This window comes from Durio zibethinus, chromosome 27 (assembly GCF_047325235.1).
Source record: "Durio zibethinus cultivar Kanyao isolate XHJ-2024 chromosome 27, ASM4732523v1, whole genome shotgun sequence".
Taxonomy (NCBI): Eukaryota; Viridiplantae; Streptophyta; class Magnoliopsida; order Malvales; family Malvaceae; genus Durio; species Durio zibethinus.
In genome coordinates, this window is record NC_143188.1 from 10,705,265 (window position 1) to 10,723,358 (window position 18,094).

Genomic DNA, 18,094 nt, shown 5'->3' on the forward strand with positions numbered 1-18,094 from the left:
TTGTTTGTAAGTTTTCATGACATTTCACCTTACTTTACTTTCCATATCCGAAAATACATTTCCAAAAAATGTTAATGACTTTTCAAAAATAGTTGATATCCAAAAACTTGCAAGAATTGTATCTAAACAATTTTAATTACAAAAAATTTTGAAAATTAAAAATGGGATGAAGAGAGAAAAAAAGTGTGTATTTAGAAGTCCCCATAAAATAAATACAAGAATATGAAAAAGAAAAAGAATCCACTAATAATCATCACTGTCATAGATTTGGCATAAAGATTGGAGTCCAAAGCTTGTATTGTTGGCAAATTTCTCTTCTTGTTTCTTATCTTCTGATTTTCCTGGAATGTTACCATTCGCAGTTATGACTAGTTTTTTCTTCACAACAGAGATAACGACTGAAGACTTGAAAGGAGCTTTAACTTGTCTGGTCCCCAAAACACTTGAAGTTTCTGTTAACAACCAAATAAGTTCATTACCATATTTGCAACAAAATGAATACGTACCAATTCGGATATAATGTCTCCAAAGTAAAAGGAATTATTTCATTCACATTTTACAATTACTTTCACACTTGTAGTATTACAGTTATGTTCATGAGAATGTTAAGTTATATGTGCAACTCATGAGCCAGTCACTAAACTTCCATAAATTTTTGTATGTTCATGCTGTATTTGAAAGAAAATTTTTGACAGATATATGTTCAAACCCTATAATACATCCTTTTAGATATATACCATAGCAGGTTTTGTAAATATTGGTATTGAAAATCTGCAACCGAAGTCGATAGTGAGAGTGATTTCTATGAGGTGGCAAAACCTCAGTGCTCATAGTATTTAAGCAGGGAGCCATTTGATATAAAATGTTTAATCTTCTTTACAATTTCAATGTTTATTGCTTTCTTTAGAAATCTAAACTACTTGTAGTATGAGTTATGGTGTCTCTTATCAACATAAAGCATTTTAATATATTATGCAATGTATGAAAAAAAGAATCTGTGATAAATATAGCAAATACCTTAGCTGCTGGAGCCGTCAAGAAAACTGGTATTTGTTAAAGCATCTGTAGGGTTACTTGAAACTTCTTCAGACACCCTTCTCCTCTACATTGCGTTCACATGAAAGAATGAGCTTACAGACTATTTACCAATTAATTTCAATAATAGGGATTTACTATCAACAAGTATCCCATGAGCAGGGTATGTTTTGGATGGAAAATTGAAATATTTTGACAGTATGTGTGTATGCATGTTCTTGCTAACTGAAGTTACGCCATCATTTGAGGTTTCACCATTGCCACTTGATAAATGGGTCAAATCCCCATCATCATTGAAAACTTCATCTGAAATCCTTGACACTTCTTCCTTTGGCCTCTGTATTAAAGTTGACACCGATGTTAGAAACATGCCCACCAAGAATAAGGAGAAACAGTGACTGCACGTAAGGAAGAGCAATACACCAATTCTAACCTGGAAAATTGATTTTATAAGGGCTTCATCTTCTTCTTCTATATTCCTCTCCTACTAGTACATTAATATACTTGTAGTCAGAATCAAAAAAGAGGAAAGAGAAAAGAAATACAAGCATAATTAAGCAATGTGCTTATCACTCCAATTTTTTTGTGTGAATACTCATCTTCCCTCTCAACAAGAGTAAGAGATGAGCAATGTGAACATTCATAAATATTCTGAAATAAGAGTTATCAGATTTAAGAGAACTTGCATTCAGTAAGCATAATTCAAGAAGCCTATCCTAATAACACCTGATATAATTACATTAAGCTGACATAATTCAGGAAAAAGAACTTCCCACATACTATAAGGAAATACAACTTTTTTTTTTCTTTTTCGTTTTATCCCTCCCCTTTTCTCAGTTCATGTACAATTGAAGAAATGCAGCACAAAAATGTGCTCAACAAAACCATAAATTCCTCTCAGGATTTTGCGATTGCAGAGCAATTCCAGCCAAAGATATATCACCTTTGACTTAGGGAAATTGAAAGTATCAAATCAAGTACAAATGAGGCAAAATCACGAAAGTTTTTTACCATAAAAGCGGCTTAAGCCATTAAGAAATAAGTAGAAGTATTTTTACCTTTTCTGCAGCAGTGCCCTGCAGGATCTCAAGCATTGCATTTACACTCACAGTAGCATGTCTGGACAACATAAGACAGACTTTCATTAGCACCAAAGAAAAGAAAACATTATTTATGGCCATTTTGATAGATAAATATATAACATTAGGATTTCAAGTTCACATATAAATTAGGGCCGATAATTTTGGCTCATTTGACACCCATAAACACAGTCAAAACAAAGAAAAAAACATTCTATGTAATTTTATTTTTTGACGACAGTAATGTTGCATATATCTCTTGCATAATATAAAAAAAAAATTGGATTAAGTACCTTCATAGACTTCATTAGAGATCAAGTGCAGCAAGGATGTCCATCTCTCTTTTCGAATCCAACGTTCTGTTCTCCAATGATTTCATAGCATTCCCCATTTCTTTAGATTCTCTTTTCTCTCTCTCCTTTTCTGCTTCCTAACAAAAGGGAAGATGAAAGATTTTATCATAAAAATCATAACTAAATATCCACAGCTGTTAAAAGAACTATACCAACATTTAGCTTGATAAACAAAGTTCTCACCTCATCCTCAGCACGCCAAGGTTTAAAATTTCTCGTGGCACCGGATTCGACGACATAATCTGAATTTTTTGGATCAGTCTTTATTGTAATCTCAGCAGAGCACCTGGTGCATTTGAAATAAAACCTAAATATTTGGATTCCCAAATATGTCTGCAAATAAGCGACATAAAAAAAAAGGAATTAAATGCACTGAAACATTAAGATCTATATCACCAATTAGTGAAAACCACATGAAAATTTGAATCTTACAAAGCAAAAGATAGCTTTTGATCGTTGCTTTTTCCTAGTGTTCGAAGTTGAAATGGAAAAAACAAATACTAATATTTCCAAATCGCCGATGACATCTCCCTTGCGGAAATTGAACTTAGTGCCTTTGTAGATGTAATTGCCCCAGGAGTTACAACGGATGCTCATCGGAAGAATCATTCGAACCTTCATCTGTTGGTTCTTGGGTCGCCCGACCCTCGGAAGCTTTGACGGATTGAAATCCGGCGGGTAATACTTTTTCAACACTTTTCTTTCTCCCATCTTTCAACTAGTTCAAAATTTGATTTCTATTTCGATTGGGTTCTCTAAACCGGAATTAGGGTTTTTGGGATGATAATTGAGGAAATTTTAGTTTCTGGTTTTAACAAGGGAAGAAGCGCGAACGTTTTCACGTAACCAGGACCTTCTCAAATGCCGCTATATCGGCCGTTGATTTTATAAACCAATGCCATCGTGAGGTTCTAATGAATAGTTTAAGGGCAATTACGAAATACTACACAATTGTTTTCTTTTTCCGCTAACGGATGTAATTGGTAATTATTATTATTATTTTTTACATTATTCTTTGGAAAACTATCAAATAGTCTATTTCTCTTTTAAAAGAAAAAAAAATTCAAAGTAGATAAATTACTCAATCTCTCAAATCAAAATAAAATATATTATATTTACCGAACATTTAAGATGATCTTTTTTAATCGGGGCTAAAACTCTAAAAATTTAAAATATCAAAATAAGAATAGCACTTGATATTATTAGAAATGCTTAAAAAAATATCATATTTGTAAAGCAAAAATATAAACGAAAACGAACTCCGATAAATGTGAAAAATAGATCAAATAAAATGTATCATAACTGACGTATATTTAAAATGATTTCAACAAGTAATTATCGATAATACTCAAATCTAAAATCTCTTAATCGAAGAGAACGAATTTCAATTGATTAAATCCATCACTTATTGATTACTGTAATTCTTTTTAAATTTTAATTTTTCACGTTATGCAATAATTATAAGTACATAATAAAATAAATAATAAAAGAATCTATTTTTTTCTTTCCTTTTGTATTTTAAAATGTTATTTTTTATATTTTTTGTTACTTTAGCAATTACTGATTTTTCTCTCTTTCATTCTATACATGAAACAATAAATAATTTTATTATTTAAACAAATATTACAAAAAGTTACATATCAAATAACTTTATTATTTCACTTAAAAATTAAAAAAAAAGGATGTACTTAAAAATAATAAATATCATAGGGGCAACATCAGAATTTGATAAAATTTACAAAACCGACAGCGAAATGCGAATCCGAAATTTGTCCCCACAAACCAAACGAGAGGCAAAGAGTAGCCAAGTCAGCCATTAACAGATGAAGAAGCTAACGGCTTCAACAAGCCACACGATTTCCTTCGGCACCCATTTCTCTCTGTTTATATATCCAATGACCAGTTAGTTCCCTTTAACTCATTACTTTCTCAACTTGTTGCTATGGTTACCTGCCTTCAATTTCAGTAGAAATTTGGATCAAAGAGTGAATTACTTGGTACCAATGTGAATATTTGATCTTTTCTCTAGCTTTTGAACAAAGTTTTAAAGAATTCCACGTTTAAGAAGTTTTTTGTTTTTTGTTTTCTTGTTGTTTATGGCATTGGGTATCATTTAATGCAATGTGTCTGGAGATTAAATTTGAAGAAACCCAATGAAGGAATCAGTTTAAAAAAAAAGATTTTGAGTTAAAGTTTTGATCTTGTTGTCGTAAAAATTAAAATGGCTTGTCCTCAGATTTCGTCTTATGAACTTGGAAAGTTTTAATCGGGTGTGTTTATGTTGGAGATTGACGTGTTTTCTTTTATCGTGGAATTTTAGCAGATAACAGAGTTTGGTGAAAATTTCCCGGTTGGTTTGCTGAGAACATTAGAACAATGTTGCCCGTTTGTTCAGCCACCCCTGGTTGTTCTTCACATTCTCAGGTGGAGACTTCACTTTCTTGAACCATAAATTCCTTCTTCTATTCACTATTTCACTTACTTGTGCTGCTTTATTTTATCTTTGAGTTAATGGTTTTAAATAATTTTTTGAAATTTGATTGTTGCAAGCTTATATAACTATATTTTAATTGAAGTTGTGTAATTTAATTGCTTATGGAACATTCAATCTGTTTGAATGATGAGGAGGTTGTACTAGTTGGTTAATAAGTGAACTAGAGCTGCATTGGGGAATGCTGTGTGTCAGCAAGGACTATATCTTCTTCTATTTTATGTCTTTATTATGTCATAGTTATTTTTGGGAATTTATGTTTATAGGATAAATTATTTTGCTTGTTTTATATTGCTTCCATTGCCAAGGTATGCATTTTCGTGTGTAACAAATGTTTTCCTGGAAGCCTGACATACCTTTAAAATGTTATTGCTTAATTGTTTTTCAAGAAGCAGTTCATTCATGTATTTAAAACGATGCCTCTAGCAGATTTCATTCCATGGAGGTCTGCGACCCTTCACTCTGTTTCAAAAGGACTTTCAGGTCAGATGTAATGCTCAAGACAAGTCTGTTTGGGGCATTTCAAATGGAAATCATCTCCATAGAATGTCATTTAAACCACAAGCAACTGAATCTTTCTACTCCAATTTTGTTGAAAGCACTGAACAACTGGTACCTGTGGACCTCATTAACGGTTATTCTTGTCCAGATGAGTTAGATGATGTTAAATGCAACGTTTCTAATGTGTGGAGTTCTTCAGTTGAAGCAATAAATGAGTCAACCCCGTTAGGAGTTGGGGAACTGAAATATGTGGAAACTTCTAGCATATCTGCTGCAGAAGAGAAAGTTGTGGATTTGACAAACCAGCCAGTTGAAAATGCCAATAATTCCATGGGGATGGTGGGACCTGAAACCACCTCAACTGTTGACGCAATGCCCGAGAATCCCACTGAAGCAACTAGCTCCCTGAACTTTGATAATGATTCACTAACCAGTGTGACAACTGGTCTTGATGATTTTCTGGCTGGGGTTAACAAGTCCATCAACTTGTCATTAAACAAGGGAGAGAATGCTGTGAAAAGCTTATTAGATAAAATTACTTCTTCTATAACTTCTGTTATGACAAGTGCTTCTGAAGCCATAGACAATGCTCAAGCATTAGCTAACAATAAGGTTTCAAACATTTCAAGTGATTTGAAGGAAGCCTCCAGTAAAGCTAATGCTTTTGCTGTTGACCTGTTGAGGCGTACAATTGTTGTAGTGGAGGATTCTTTATCTAATGGGGCTTCCTCTTTTGTATATTATTATGGTTCTGCTAAGGAACGTCTTCCTCCAGAGATCAAAGATGCACTGACTTTCTATGAAGAGAGAACGGGAAAAGCCTTAAAGCCTGTTGGGTCCGCCCTGCAACAGGTATCCTTTTATTTGGCATGCATATCAGTTTCATTAGTCAAGGTTTTAATGTCTTTTGATGCTCCACAAACAATTTTCTGCTTGTATATATTAGCGAGTAGTTGGCATCGATACAAATCAGTTGTACCAAACATAGAACATGAGTTGGAGCATCTAAAATTCCTCAGTATTCAATGGTTTAAGGATAAATCTTTTTTTCATCAATTTCATCAATCCTCTGTTTGAGATTACTATAAGCTATGTTTTTAACTAGTATCTATTCAGTTGTGGGGATTTGTTTTTCTGAATTTCAATATGCTGTAAGCAGGTTTACGCTGGTATTGAGGGGTTGGAGAGGAGTCTAGGCTTTGACCCGAATGATCCCATTGTCCCATTTTCCCTTCTCTTTGGCACCTCAGCCACTTTATGGTATGAATGTTCTTATGTGCTTATTATAATTTTACATTCTATTATACATTTTAGAGAATATTTTCTTTTTTGCATGGGGAGTTTATATTTTGTATCAGATCTGTGCAGGGCGTTTTACTGGATATGGGCATATGGTGGTTACTCTGGAGACTTATCTCCTAAACTAACTTTGGAGCTCTTGTCCAGAAAGGAGAATGCTTTACTTATTGATGTTCGGCCTGAGGCAAGAGACTATAAACTTTTTTGCCTTTTCTTCCCCCATTTTTTTTATTTGAGTAAAAGAAGAAAGCACGTACTCTCAAATTTAGGATCTCTACCCTAATTCCTCCTCCCCCCCACCTGAGCAAAGCTCAATGAATCTTGGTCCTTCTATTTTCTAGCATGAATTATGTAAGGTATTTTGAGATTCAATTCAAAGAGACTTAATCGACTAAGTTCTCTTAGTGCTTTCATACCCCTTTGCTAGGTATTATTTGCCCCCATAGATGGGTAATCTATTATTTTTCTGAGGTTAAAATTAGTTTTTCCTATTCTATTGAATTTGAAGTGTCTTATTTTTGGGCATTAATTTTGTCAAGGTCTTAAGAGAGAGAGATGGCGTTCCCAATCTTCGGCGAGTAGCTCGGTTTCGTTATGCTAGTGTATCTTTACCTGAGGTTTGGTTAAACATCACAGTCTTACTTGAAATTCAAATTTTCTGTACTTCTGCTCTGTGCTTAGTGCCTAATATTGCTTTTTGCAAAATAAACAATGCATATTGGTGGTTACTTTTGTTCTCTTTCCCTGAAGCTTTATCTTTTATGGTCGTCATCTGTATTCAGGTTAATAGCTCAATGCTTGGACTATTGAAGAGTGGATGGGACCTTGATGACTCCTTGATTGCAACTGTTATTCGAAACTTAAAAACCATTGAGGTTTGTTTCTTGTTGTTTGCCTCTGTGCTGATTTTTGTAGTTTTTTAAAGCTAAATCTTTGTGGAAAGAGTGAAAGAAGACCATGAGCTCAGACTAACCAAACTCTATAATGCTGTCACGTGTTGGCCACTGAGTATAATTGAGTATATCATTTTGTATCTTCGTATGTCTAGGCCTTTTCTTATCCTTTTGCTCTTAAACAACTTCCATGAATTTTAAGACTTGAGAATAATGATAACATAATTAGCAATGCTCTCAACTAGGATAATGTTTAAAGCATTGTTCTTTATTGACTTAGTTTTATTGTTATTCCTTGAATTTGAGTTTTGCGAAGCCATGGCTTGTTGGGTAGGTTGAGGGAAGGGGCGTGGGAGTTAAAATGACTGTAGTTATGGGGACTAACTGAAGTCATTCTATATATTTATTCTGAGCGATTTCCATTTGTCTAAAGGTTGACCATGCACATCCAGTATTTTCTTGTTGGATCTAGCTCAATTTAACTGCTGGGCATGGCCCTTGTTGCCGACCTTTGAATAGAACATCATAATATGCATTTTTTTCTACCACTTGTAGGACAGGTCTAAGGTCATAATTATGGATGCTGATGGTAGTCGCTCCAAAGGAATTGCAAGATCATTGAGAAAACTTGGGGTTAAGGTAAGTGTTCTGAATTTTTTAAAGTTCTTCTGAAAGAAAATAGTTTTGAGATCCAAAAAATTAGGAGGAAATAAGAGTCATGTTAATTGGAATTCACACAGTATATTTATTTTTGGTAAGTTAGCATTCATGTCTTAATGTATATCAGGAAACCAGAATGTGACAGAGACCATAGTACCTGTTCTGTTACAGTTAGATATTTAAGAAATGTCTTTGGTCTAAGGAGTGAGCCTATTCAGCTCTAATTGAAATAACCAACATAGATGAAATATAGTTAGATTTGAAACTTTTGATTAGTTTGGTCTGTTATGGCTTTGAAAACTTATGAATAAACCCAAACTGCAATGTGCAAGTCCCAAATGGTTAAACACTAAAACCTAGTCTCTCGTTTCGGAATTCTCAACATTGCATTATTGGCCACTCTCTCATCCCAATCTAACTCCTTTTTTCTAGATATCGTACTACTAACTTTGCACTCCTACCAGAATTATTGCATTTAATGAGTTAAGTAGGTTGTTTGGTATTGCAAAACAGATTGCAGAAACTAATTGTTAATTTGTGTTTTACATCACAGAGACCATACTTGGTCCAGGGTGGCTTTCAATCTTGGGTGAAACAGGGTCTCCGAATTAAGGAACTAAAACCAGAAACAACACTTGCGATACTTAATGAGGTATTTCTTATGCTCTGTTCCCTTTCCTGAAAGTCCTGATATACCAAAGACTAGGTTAAGATTGAACAAAAAGAAAGGGTTTGGGCTGCACTCTACTTTGTTTTGGCATCCAACCTAGAGGAAATTGGTTATAGATGAAGAGACTAACATGAATATAAGACCACTTCAACCTCAAATGTAATTGTTGGCAGGATATACGATCAGTTAACACCCCCAGCCACAAATAATTACTGAGAAGAACAGGTCTATCTTGCAGACTATATAAATGGTGCAATAAAGAAGAAACAGGAAAACAAAAACCCGGTATTCATATCATGTTAAACATCCAACCTATAAAACAATTGAGTATTTCTAGAAAGTCCTACCTTAATATAAGGACACTTCTAAGCCAAATTATTACTGATTTAGGATTTCTAAATGTGCCATTCTTGAATTATTTGAAATAAAAGTATGCTTTCTAACTTTCTTTTTTAGTATAATAATTGTTAACTTGTGTTCAACTCAGGAAGCTGAGGCAATCTTAGAAGATATCAGTCCTTCTCCAGTGCAAGTTCTTGGGTATGGTGTGGTAAGACTCAGGTTCCTTTTTTGATTGTAGGTTTTGTGGTTTATGTTCTAGCTAGAATGATACCCAAAAAATGGTATTCCCATTATTGTAGCCCAAGCGATATTAAAAACATATTTGGTATTTAGAAAGGTGGTTCATTGTTATCATTGTCCTTAAATGTAACAGATGAATTATATAAGTTGAAACCAATCAAATTCTAATAAATATCCTTGTGGCAGGGTTCTGTAGCAGCTATTTATGCACTGCTAGGTGTGTATCTTGTCCTTCCTTGAAATAAATCATTTTTTAAAATTTAAACTTAGAAGATGATTGATTTTGACTTATCCAAAGTATGTCTACAAACATGCAATTTACAGTTTCTTAGAACTTCTGAAATTTATATTGTTGCTAGTTTTGATTTGTAATTCACATTTTGGAGAGAGATATGTTATATTATTTTTCTTCTCTTTTACCTAATTTTCCTGGTATTTTGTCATGCTTGTACACTTCGTAACTGTTTTATTTTGTTTTTATGTTTCTACTGATGTTCCACTTCTATTTCAGAGTGGGAGAAATCATTACAGCTTATTGGCATTCTTGGCCTTGTCCAGGTTTGTGAATTCTAATGGTTTAATGTGTTCTGCTCAAGTTCTTGGTATTTGATATTTATTTCCTTGTTTGTCAAAGCTGAAAAAAACTTTCAACATTTTGAATCTTTTCGAGCTGGTTTGTCTTAAAAGATAATGCAGAGGTTTTAGCGAATTTTGAACCCACCGCAACCATTAAAACTTAGGTACTACTGTAAAATATTATCTGGGTTTACGGTAAGAAAGGTGATTTGTTGTATGGAATTATGCTATCATATTTAAAATGGATTCTTCTTACATCATTGGGTGACATTGAGTTCAATCCTCTTGTAAGAAATTTTTGTACTGCCAAATATGATAAAACCATAAAGGATGTTGATGGAACCAAATGAGAAAAAATGAAAATTTTCGATGTTTCTGCTTTCCATTCATATGCATATATTTCTTTTGGAAATGATTTGATGGTCTTCTATCATCCAATTGCCAAGTACTTACGTGCCCCTTTGGACACTGAGAGGGTTCCCTCCATGCCTAAAATACCAACCACTCCTAGAGAATAAGAAGTTGGCTTTTGTCCCTTGCCCCATCCTTCTCCCCTTCCCTTCACCATTTTCCTTTCTCTTCCTAATATGGTGTATTCTCATAGAAGTTGGTTGAAATCAATGAAAATTATGATATAAGAAAAAATTTCTTCACAAAATTTCTACAAAACTGATCCCATGTGCTGACCTGGGTCAGTTGATATGTTCTAAATGTTTACTACTGGAACTTTAGACTCTTGTTTTTAGTTGAGGTTTAGTGCTGAACATCCTTGGTTCAATTTCTCCAATATTATACTTTGAAGAGAATATTTTAGCTGTTCATTTAAATTTGGCCCTTTGATAATGGTGATTCTAATGCTTCTTCATTGCTGGCTTGTGACTCCACCAGACCATTTACCGGCGGGTCTCTTCCTATGAGAACTCCGAAGATTTGAAGAAAGACATAAGGTGAGCTACTAAGCCCTTTTGTCCAACTTATTTGTGCATGTTTGTTATTAAAGGAAGAAAGAAAAAAACTTTGCTTTTGATCAGGTTGAGTTTCATAGGTCTTCATTATACTCATGGATTAAGGATTAGGATCCTTCGTCTCTGTACCTGTTATTCAGATTTCAGCAAAACTGACTTCAATTATTTATTCGTCTAATCAAAATATTTCTCGAAGGTTGTTGCTGGCTCCTGTAAGACTTGGAGCACAGGCATTTTCATGGGTTGCTGGGAAGTTGGAAACCAATGGCATCGGACTTCCAACTTCACCCTCAACCTTAGATGTTCAAAACCGAGTGTTGCGGGCAGCTGCTAAGCTTGAATCTCAACCATCCGATGCAGAAGGAATTCAAGATCCATCTCCTGAAGTGATGGCTCAAATGAATGAGAAAGTTGATCTCTCTGAGGCATAGGTGTTAGTGGATTTTTCTTGCAATGCAGTATAGCTTCTAATTTTTATCATGTTGAGGAATGCTAGTTGACCTTGCTCATTCAGATATGGTGAACAAAAGACTTTATATAGATACTGAAGTGTTAAAAACCCTAAGAGCATACTTTAGTTAGATAATTCGTATAATATTTTGTACGAAAATTTCATATCAAATATCAAATTCGATCCCCAAAGACAACATTCCATGGTTAAATACAAGAGTTAATTCAAGAAATCCATCTTCCTCAGCAACTTAAACAATGTTTCTATATATGGTGCTTCGTCCTCTATAATCCTAAAACCAATTGTTTTTCTTTCACTACCATGGAACAAAAAATGATAGGAAATTCAATCCCCCCACCTCCACACCAAGACCCACAAAACTGAATCCTGGTACACAGTTCAAACCCCAGCTTTTCAGTTGCTATCAGTGAAATCTGCATCAATTACATCCCCATCAGGCCCCTTGTTTGATGAATCTGAAGGCCCACTTTCAGCACCAGGTGTAGGCCCAGCACCACCTCCTGCACCGGGTTGGTTGTAGAGTGACTGACCAAGCTGCATGACTTCTTGGTTGAGAGCAGCCATGGCATCCTTCATACCTTGTGTTGAACCCCCTGAAATTGCATCCCTGAGCTCTTGCAGTTTTGCCTCTACTTTCTCTTTGACTGGACCAGGAACCTTGTCTCCAAGCTCCTTCAGCTGCTTCTCTGTCTGATAGACAACAGAATCAGCCTGGTTCTTTGTGTCTATAGCATCTCTTCTCTCCTTATCCTCCTTTGCAAACCTCTCAGCTTCCTTTACCATTCTATCAACCTGCATATTGCAACAACAGAATTAGGAAATGATTTATGAAAGATGGCATTTCCAATACTTACATTCCAATGCAATGCAAATGTATAGATTCATGCCACCAAATAATTTGTGGAATGGCTTAAGAATTAAGAGCATTCTATCTGAGCAACAATAGAAATACATCCCAAAATTAAATGCATACCTCATCATTGGGCAAGGTACTGGCACCAGTAATAGTGATGTCCTGCTTCTTCCCGGATCCCTTATCAACAGCAGTGACGGAGAGGATACCATTGGCATCAATGTCAAATTTGACTTCAATCTGTGGAACCCCACGCGGAGCTGGTGGGATACCATCAAGACGGAAGCTGCCAAGAGATTTGTTATCCCTAACAAACTCTCTTTCACCTTGGAGTACATTAATCTCAACACTTGTCTGCCCATCAGCAGCTGTTGAAAACACTTCTGATTTGGAGGTTGGAAGTGTAGTGTTTCTTGGAATGATTTTGGTCATTACACCACCAAGAGTTTCTAGACCAAGTGACAAAGGTGTCACATCCAATAGCACAATATCACTGACATCTCCAGATAAGACACCAGCCTATAACCAATTAGGAGACAGAAGGAAAAACATTAAAAATAGAACTTAAAACAATAACAAGACATGTTGCAGCGAAATCTATAACCAACCCTGTCACATTCAACTGCAAATAAGCAAGTACCGTAGAGCTATCGCTCTAACTTTAACAAGAATAACCCACCTGAACTGCAGCCCCCAAGGCAACAACCTCGTCTGGATTAACTGTCACATTAGGTTCCTTGCCAGTCATCTTCCTCACAAGTTCCTGAACAGCAGGGATACGAGTTGATCCACCTACAAGAATCACCTCATCTATGTCTTTAAAGGAAAGTTTTGCATCCCTCAAGGAATTCTCCACTGGTGTCTTGAGCCTACAGAATATATTATATAGAAAAGATAAACTTAAAATTTCAAGTGATTTTTCCTTTTCCCCTTTCTTTCTTTCTGTTTTTTTTTTTTTTTTTTTTTGAAATAAACTGAATAGAAACAGATTGAAATAATAAAAACTACCTGTCAAGTAGGTCTGAGCACAATTCCTCAAACTTAACCCTGGTAAGGGTGGTCTCAATGTGTTTAGGCCCATCTGCAGTGGCAGTAATGAAAGGTAAACTGGAACCACAAAAAGAAAAAGCTGCGTTATTTAACCCCATGCGGAAAATGCATAAACGAAATCATGTACACAAAGATAATAAGGAGAGATAGATGCCTTATGTTTGCCTGAGTCAAGGATGATAACTCCATTTTAGCTTTCTCAGCTGTCTCAGTTAACCGCTGAAGAGCTTGTTTGTCTTTCAAAAGATTTATGCCTTCATCTTTCTTAAAGCTATCAGCAAGCCAATCAACAATTCTCTGTATGTGAAACAAGATACACAAGACATACTTCAGCACTAAAATGATACAACTAATGAAAACGAGAATGTTCATTAATCCGTATACCTACCTTATCAAAGTCATCACCACCCAAATGTGTGTCTCCAGATGTAGAGAGCACTTCAAACACTCCATCACCAACCTCAAGCACTGTAACACATTAACAAATAGACAATAAAACAGTTGCCGGTATCTTAACCAATCAAAGACAAATGAAGTCACTCATTGTAACACACAACTTAATGATACATGAAGATAAATAGTTTTTCAACTGGCCAACATACCTGAAACATCAAAAGTACCACCTCCAAGATCAAACACAAGGATGGTTTCATTGTTCTTCTTCTCAAACCCATATGCCAGAGAGGCAGCAGTAGGTTCATTGATGATCCGGAGAACTTCTAACCCAGCAATTCGACCAGCATCCTTTGTTGCTGTCCTCTGGGAATCATTGAAGTAAGCAGGGACAGTAACAACTGCTTTCGTCACTTTATCGTTCAAAAACTTTGAAGCATCATCAACAAGCTTTCTCAAAACCTATATGCAAAAGTAGAAACAACCCATTAGCAATAGAAAGACTCTAAATTTCTACAAAAGACAACCCCATTTATTACTAAACATAACAGCAAAAGTAAGAAGCCAGCAATAGAATTATGGTATACCTGAGCTGAAATTTCCTCGGCTGCGAATTGTTTACCAATGGCAGGACACTCGAGCTTAACATTCCCGTTCTCATCTCTACTGACCTTGTAAGAAACCTGTTTGGATTCCTCATCCACTTCCGACATCTTTCTTCCTATAAACCTCTTCACAGAGAAAAACGTATTCTCAGGGTTCACAACGGCTTGCCGTTTCGCAATCTGCCCAACCAACCTATCCCCACTCTTGGTATACGCCACAACAGACGGCGTCGTTCTTTGCCCTTCCGCATTCGTAACAATCGTGGGCTTCCCTCCTTCCATGGCCGCCACGGCCGAGTTGGTAGTCCCTAGATCGATTCCGACCACTTTCTCGTTCACCACTCTCACGGGCCCAACATTGCACCGTTTACCGTTGTTGTTGGTTTTAGCGAGTCGTAAGAAGGCGGCGTTTAACGGCGAAGTTTTGCCCAGTCTTTGACCGAAGAAAACTGTTCTGGGTGAATGGTGGTTGGGTCTTCTGGAAGAAGCGAAGCCGATACCACCGAGGACGTGGATTTGGGCGGTGGAGGAAGCCATTTTTTCAAGTATATGTAACCAAAACAACAATCAGAGGAACAATGAATTGGTAAGGCAAAGAGAGTGTGAAGAAGGCAAAGGCAAGGACAAAGGCTTTAGGCTGATTGGGGCTTGAGGTTGGGAAGAAGATAAGAGAATGGCGGCACAGGGTTTAGAGTTTTTAAGGGGAACGAAGGTGAAGTGTGAGTATTTCTGCGTGCGGTGTGTGTGAGGGTTAGGTAGTGACACGTGGGCAGATTCCAGAAAGATCTGAATTGTTGGGTTTGTGGCTGTTTAGGTGAAAAGAAAGATCCAGGTGGTTGGAGAATTTGGGCTGAAAGCTCAACCCATTGTTATAGCTTCAAAGAAGACATACTCTTAAACAAAGCCCAAAAAAGCTCAACCCATTGTCTACTTCTCTTCTGAAGTCTAAACCCTTATTCTCTCTCCAAATTTCACCATTTCTTTCATTCCCGACAACCGACGATAACCTCGCGGCATCAAGGTTAGTCATTCTTACCTCTCTCCTTTTCTTGCGTTGCCGCTTCGTTGGCGGCTGTGTTATCCCCTTTTCTTCCAATTGTTTACTTATTTTAACCTTTTGTTTTTTGAATTTCTGGTAGTGTATCTTTTTGGATTGAATCGGAACTGAATAGTTGAGTTATGATTTGGGTTTTCTTTTCTTTTTTTTTTAATTTTTAGCTTTTTATGATGAAATTTCAGATCCACACACTGAGCAAAGTTTGCTTTATCAGTTTTAAACTTAACCACCATTTATGTATGCGCATAGGGTTTAGTTGAAAGTTAATGGTTTTTTTAATCGGATTGTATTAGGATTCGAGCTCAGCTCTTTGATCAACAGGCACGTCGACTTACTATTGAACCAAAAGTAGATAAACTACATCGTGAGTTAAAATTGCTGGCTCAGCATTGTGAATTTAAATCAAGATGAATTGAATATGTAATTTTACAATTTGACATGATTTTAGTTAGGAACCTGTGGAACTCAGCATTGCAGAATTTCACCTAAGTCTTACCCTTCAGTTTATTAGCTTGTATTTGTATGGATTATTCACCTCCCCATTTTCATTTATGCTTCCTGTTTGGTCTATCCCGTTGGTTTGTTTCAAAATCAAAGTTACATTGATTTTAGCTTTACTAGCTTGTATTTGGTATCTAACATCAGGATGATGCATATCTGACATGTATTGTTCTTCCAATTAGTTGAATTGTGTTGATGTCATGTAAGATATTTTCTTCTTTGTTGTTTATGCTCTTATCCACTTCTTGGAAGTCCAGTTGTTATGTTAGTTTAGGCATGATAGGATCTCTTATCATTACATTTTCTTATTAAATTTGATTTATAAATTGTAATGTCTAGGCCTGCAGGATGTGCCTATGCTATATAGATATGATCCGTTTATTTTTTAGCTAATCTTTTATTTTCTATAATGTTGCATTTCAGTTTGTAACTCCAAGAAGTATAGTTTTCTACCTACTAAATTCTAAACTGAGGTTAGAAGATGGAAATTGTTTCGAGGGAGGGTGAAAATGCATTGTCAGGTCCAAGGCCAATGGAATGGTCTACTGTTCCATTCACTCAAGGACCAGAGAGAAATGGATATAAACGTACATCAAGTCTGGAATCACCAATAATGTTGCTGACTGGACATCAGAGTGCTATATATACAATGAAGTTTAATCCAGCTGGAACTGTTGTCGCATCTGGATCACACGACAAAGAAATTTTTCTGTGGAATGTCCATGGGGACTGCAAAAACTTCATGGTTCTAAAAGGGCACAAGAATGCAGTCTTGGATCTTTATTGGACTACTGATGGATCCCAGATAATATCAGCTAGCCCTGACAAAACTTTGAGAGCATGGGATGTTGAAACAGGGAAACAAATTAAAAAGATGGCAGAACACTCTTCTTTTGTGAATTCGTGCTGTCCATCACGGAGAGGGCCACCTCTTGTTGTTAGTGGATCTGATGATGGAACTGCTAAACTCTGGGATATGCGTCAGAGAGGTGCTATCCAAACATTTCCTGATAAGTACCAAATTACAGCCGTTAGTTTCTCTGATGCATCAGATAAGATCTTTACAGGTGGTATTGACAATGATGTTAAGATTTGGGATTTGCGTAAAGGTGAAGTAAGCATGACACTTCAAGGTCATCAAGACATGATAACAGGTATGAGTTTGAGTCCTGATGGTTCCTACCTTCTCACCAATGGTATGGATTGCAAGCTCTGCATATGGGATATGCGCCCTTATGCACCACAGAATCGTTGTGTAAAGATTTTGGAAGGTCACCAGCACAATTTTGAAAAGAACTTGTTGAAATGTGGTTGGTCACCTGATGGAAGCAAGGTCACAGCTGGTAGTTCAGATAGGATGGTGAACATATGGGACACAACTTCTCGACGCATCTTGTATAAGCTTCCTGGCCACACAGGATCTGTGAATGAATCCGTCTTCCATCCTAATGAACCTATCATTGGTTCATGTAGTAGCGATAAGCAGATTTATCTGGGGGAGATCTGACCTTTGCTAGCATTTGGCACTTGCTTCCGAATTGATTGTTAGTGATTCCTAGCCTAATCTTGGAGATTCTTATTGTCCTATGTAGGCCTAATTAAGTTGTATTCCTTGTCTGTAGTTTTTAAGCTGAACTTGACATCTTTATTGACAATGTAATACATTTTGTTCAAAACTCTTACATTTAGGAATATTGGTTGGGTACCGGTCATACAATTGGGGAATTGCACTTATGTGTTCAACTGGGCTTGCCATCTTCCTGCTCCTTCCAGGATTGACTTAGAAATACCAAAGGCAACTTCTGAACCTTTGATAAACATAGGTCTGGCTCTTGGTTCTTTTCTGGCCGAAATAGACCTGATCCAACTAGAAAGATGCGTGGAAAATGGTTTGTTTTCTACCTTGTTCCTTGAGTTGCATGTAAACTGTATTACATGGGAATTTATTTGAATAATCTGACTGATTGTGGTGGTAAAAGTGGGACATTTCGGGTTCTTTTTCTAATCTAAAATGAACTTTAAATAAGTTTATTATTTTTTATTAAGCGGCAATTTTTGG

The 18,094-nt window shown here is 36.1% G+C and overlaps 5 protein-coding genes across 11 annotated transcripts; 2 read left to right on the forward strand and 3 right to left on the reverse strand.

Annotated features, from left to right (window-relative positions):
- Positions 1 to 167: 167 nt before the first annotated feature.
- LOC111279263 (uncharacterized) lies at positions 168 to 3,326 on the reverse strand. 2 transcript variants are annotated; one of them, XM_089756654.1, is made up of 7 exons: positions 2,900 to 3,326; positions 2,651 to 2,800; positions 2,408 to 2,544; positions 2,094 to 2,154; positions 1,469 to 1,519; positions 1,018 to 1,372; positions 168 to 452 (listed from the first exon to the last, which is right to left on the reverse strand). In XM_089756654.1, the coding sequence occupies exons 1-3, from the start codon at positions 3,176 to 3,178 to the stop codon at positions 2,422 to 2,424; spliced, it is 552 nt and encodes a 183-aa protein (XP_089612780.1). In that variant the 5' UTR covers positions 3,179 to 3,326; the 3' UTR covers positions 168 to 452; positions 1,018 to 1,372; positions 1,469 to 1,519; positions 2,094 to 2,154; positions 2,408 to 2,421. The 2 variants fall into 2 exon arrangements, with proteins under 2 accessions (XP_089612780.1, XP_089612781.1); XM_089756655.1 differs by having other exon boundaries at positions 1,469 to 1,522.
- Positions 244 to 2,180, reverse strand: LOC149510911 (uncharacterized). Its single transcript, XM_089756326.1, has 5 exons — positions 2,094 to 2,180; positions 1,469 to 1,519; positions 1,262 to 1,372; positions 1,045 to 1,102; positions 244 to 452 (listed from the first exon to the last, which is right to left on the reverse strand). Exons 1-5 carry the CDS (start codon positions 2,178 to 2,180, stop codon positions 244 to 246), a joined length of 516 nt encoding a protein of 171 aa, XP_089612452.1.
- A 901-nt stretch (positions 3,327 to 4,227) lies between the features above and the next one.
- On the forward strand, positions 4,228 to 11,644 carry LOC111279283 (uncharacterized). Of its 6 annotated transcripts, none has more exons than XM_089756747.1 (14): positions 4,228 to 4,369; positions 4,788 to 4,891; positions 5,388 to 6,311; positions 6,619 to 6,719; positions 6,828 to 6,942; positions 7,298 to 7,375; positions 7,541 to 7,633; positions 8,207 to 8,290; positions 8,865 to 8,963; positions 9,469 to 9,531; positions 9,750 to 9,780; positions 10,075 to 10,121; positions 11,028 to 11,086; positions 11,301 to 11,644. In XM_089756747.1, the coding sequence occupies exons 2-14, from the start codon at positions 4,844 to 4,846 to the stop codon at positions 11,533 to 11,535; spliced, it is 1,977 nt and encodes a 658-aa protein (XP_089612873.1). In that variant the 5' UTR covers positions 4,228 to 4,369; positions 4,788 to 4,843; the 3' UTR covers positions 11,536 to 11,644. The 6 variants fall into 6 exon arrangements, with proteins under 6 accessions (XP_089612873.1, XP_089612875.1, XP_022722024.2 ...); XM_089756749.1 differs by having other exon boundaries at positions 4,329 to 4,369; positions 4,791 to 4,891; XM_022866289.2 differs by having other exon boundaries at positions 4,340 to 4,464; positions 4,791 to 4,891.
- Positions 11,645 to 11,677: 33 nt separating this feature from the next.
- Positions 11,678 to 15,144, reverse strand: LOC111279282 (heat shock 70 kDa protein 6, chloroplastic-like). The gene is made up of 8 exons (XM_022866286.2): positions 14,460 to 15,144; positions 14,082 to 14,334; positions 13,868 to 13,947; positions 13,634 to 13,776; positions 13,438 to 13,536; positions 13,109 to 13,298; positions 12,550 to 12,948; positions 11,678 to 12,368 (listed from the first exon to the last, which is right to left on the reverse strand). Exons 1-8 carry the CDS (start codon positions 15,012 to 15,014, stop codon positions 11,970 to 11,972), a joined length of 2,118 nt encoding a protein of 705 aa, XP_022722021.2. The 5' UTR covers positions 15,015 to 15,144; the 3' UTR covers positions 11,678 to 11,969.
- Positions 15,145 to 15,369: 225 nt separating this feature from the next.
- On the forward strand, positions 15,370 to 17,727 carry LOC111279284 (Transducin/WD40 repeat-like superfamily protein). Its single transcript, XM_022866290.2, has 2 exons — positions 15,370 to 15,498; positions 16,459 to 17,727. The coding sequence occupies exon 2, from the start codon at positions 16,517 to 16,519 to the stop codon at positions 17,540 to 17,542; it is 1,026 nt and encodes a 341-aa protein (XP_022722025.1). The 5' UTR covers positions 15,370 to 15,498; positions 16,459 to 16,516; the 3' UTR covers positions 17,543 to 17,727.
- Positions 17,728 to 18,094: the final 367 nt, after the last annotated feature.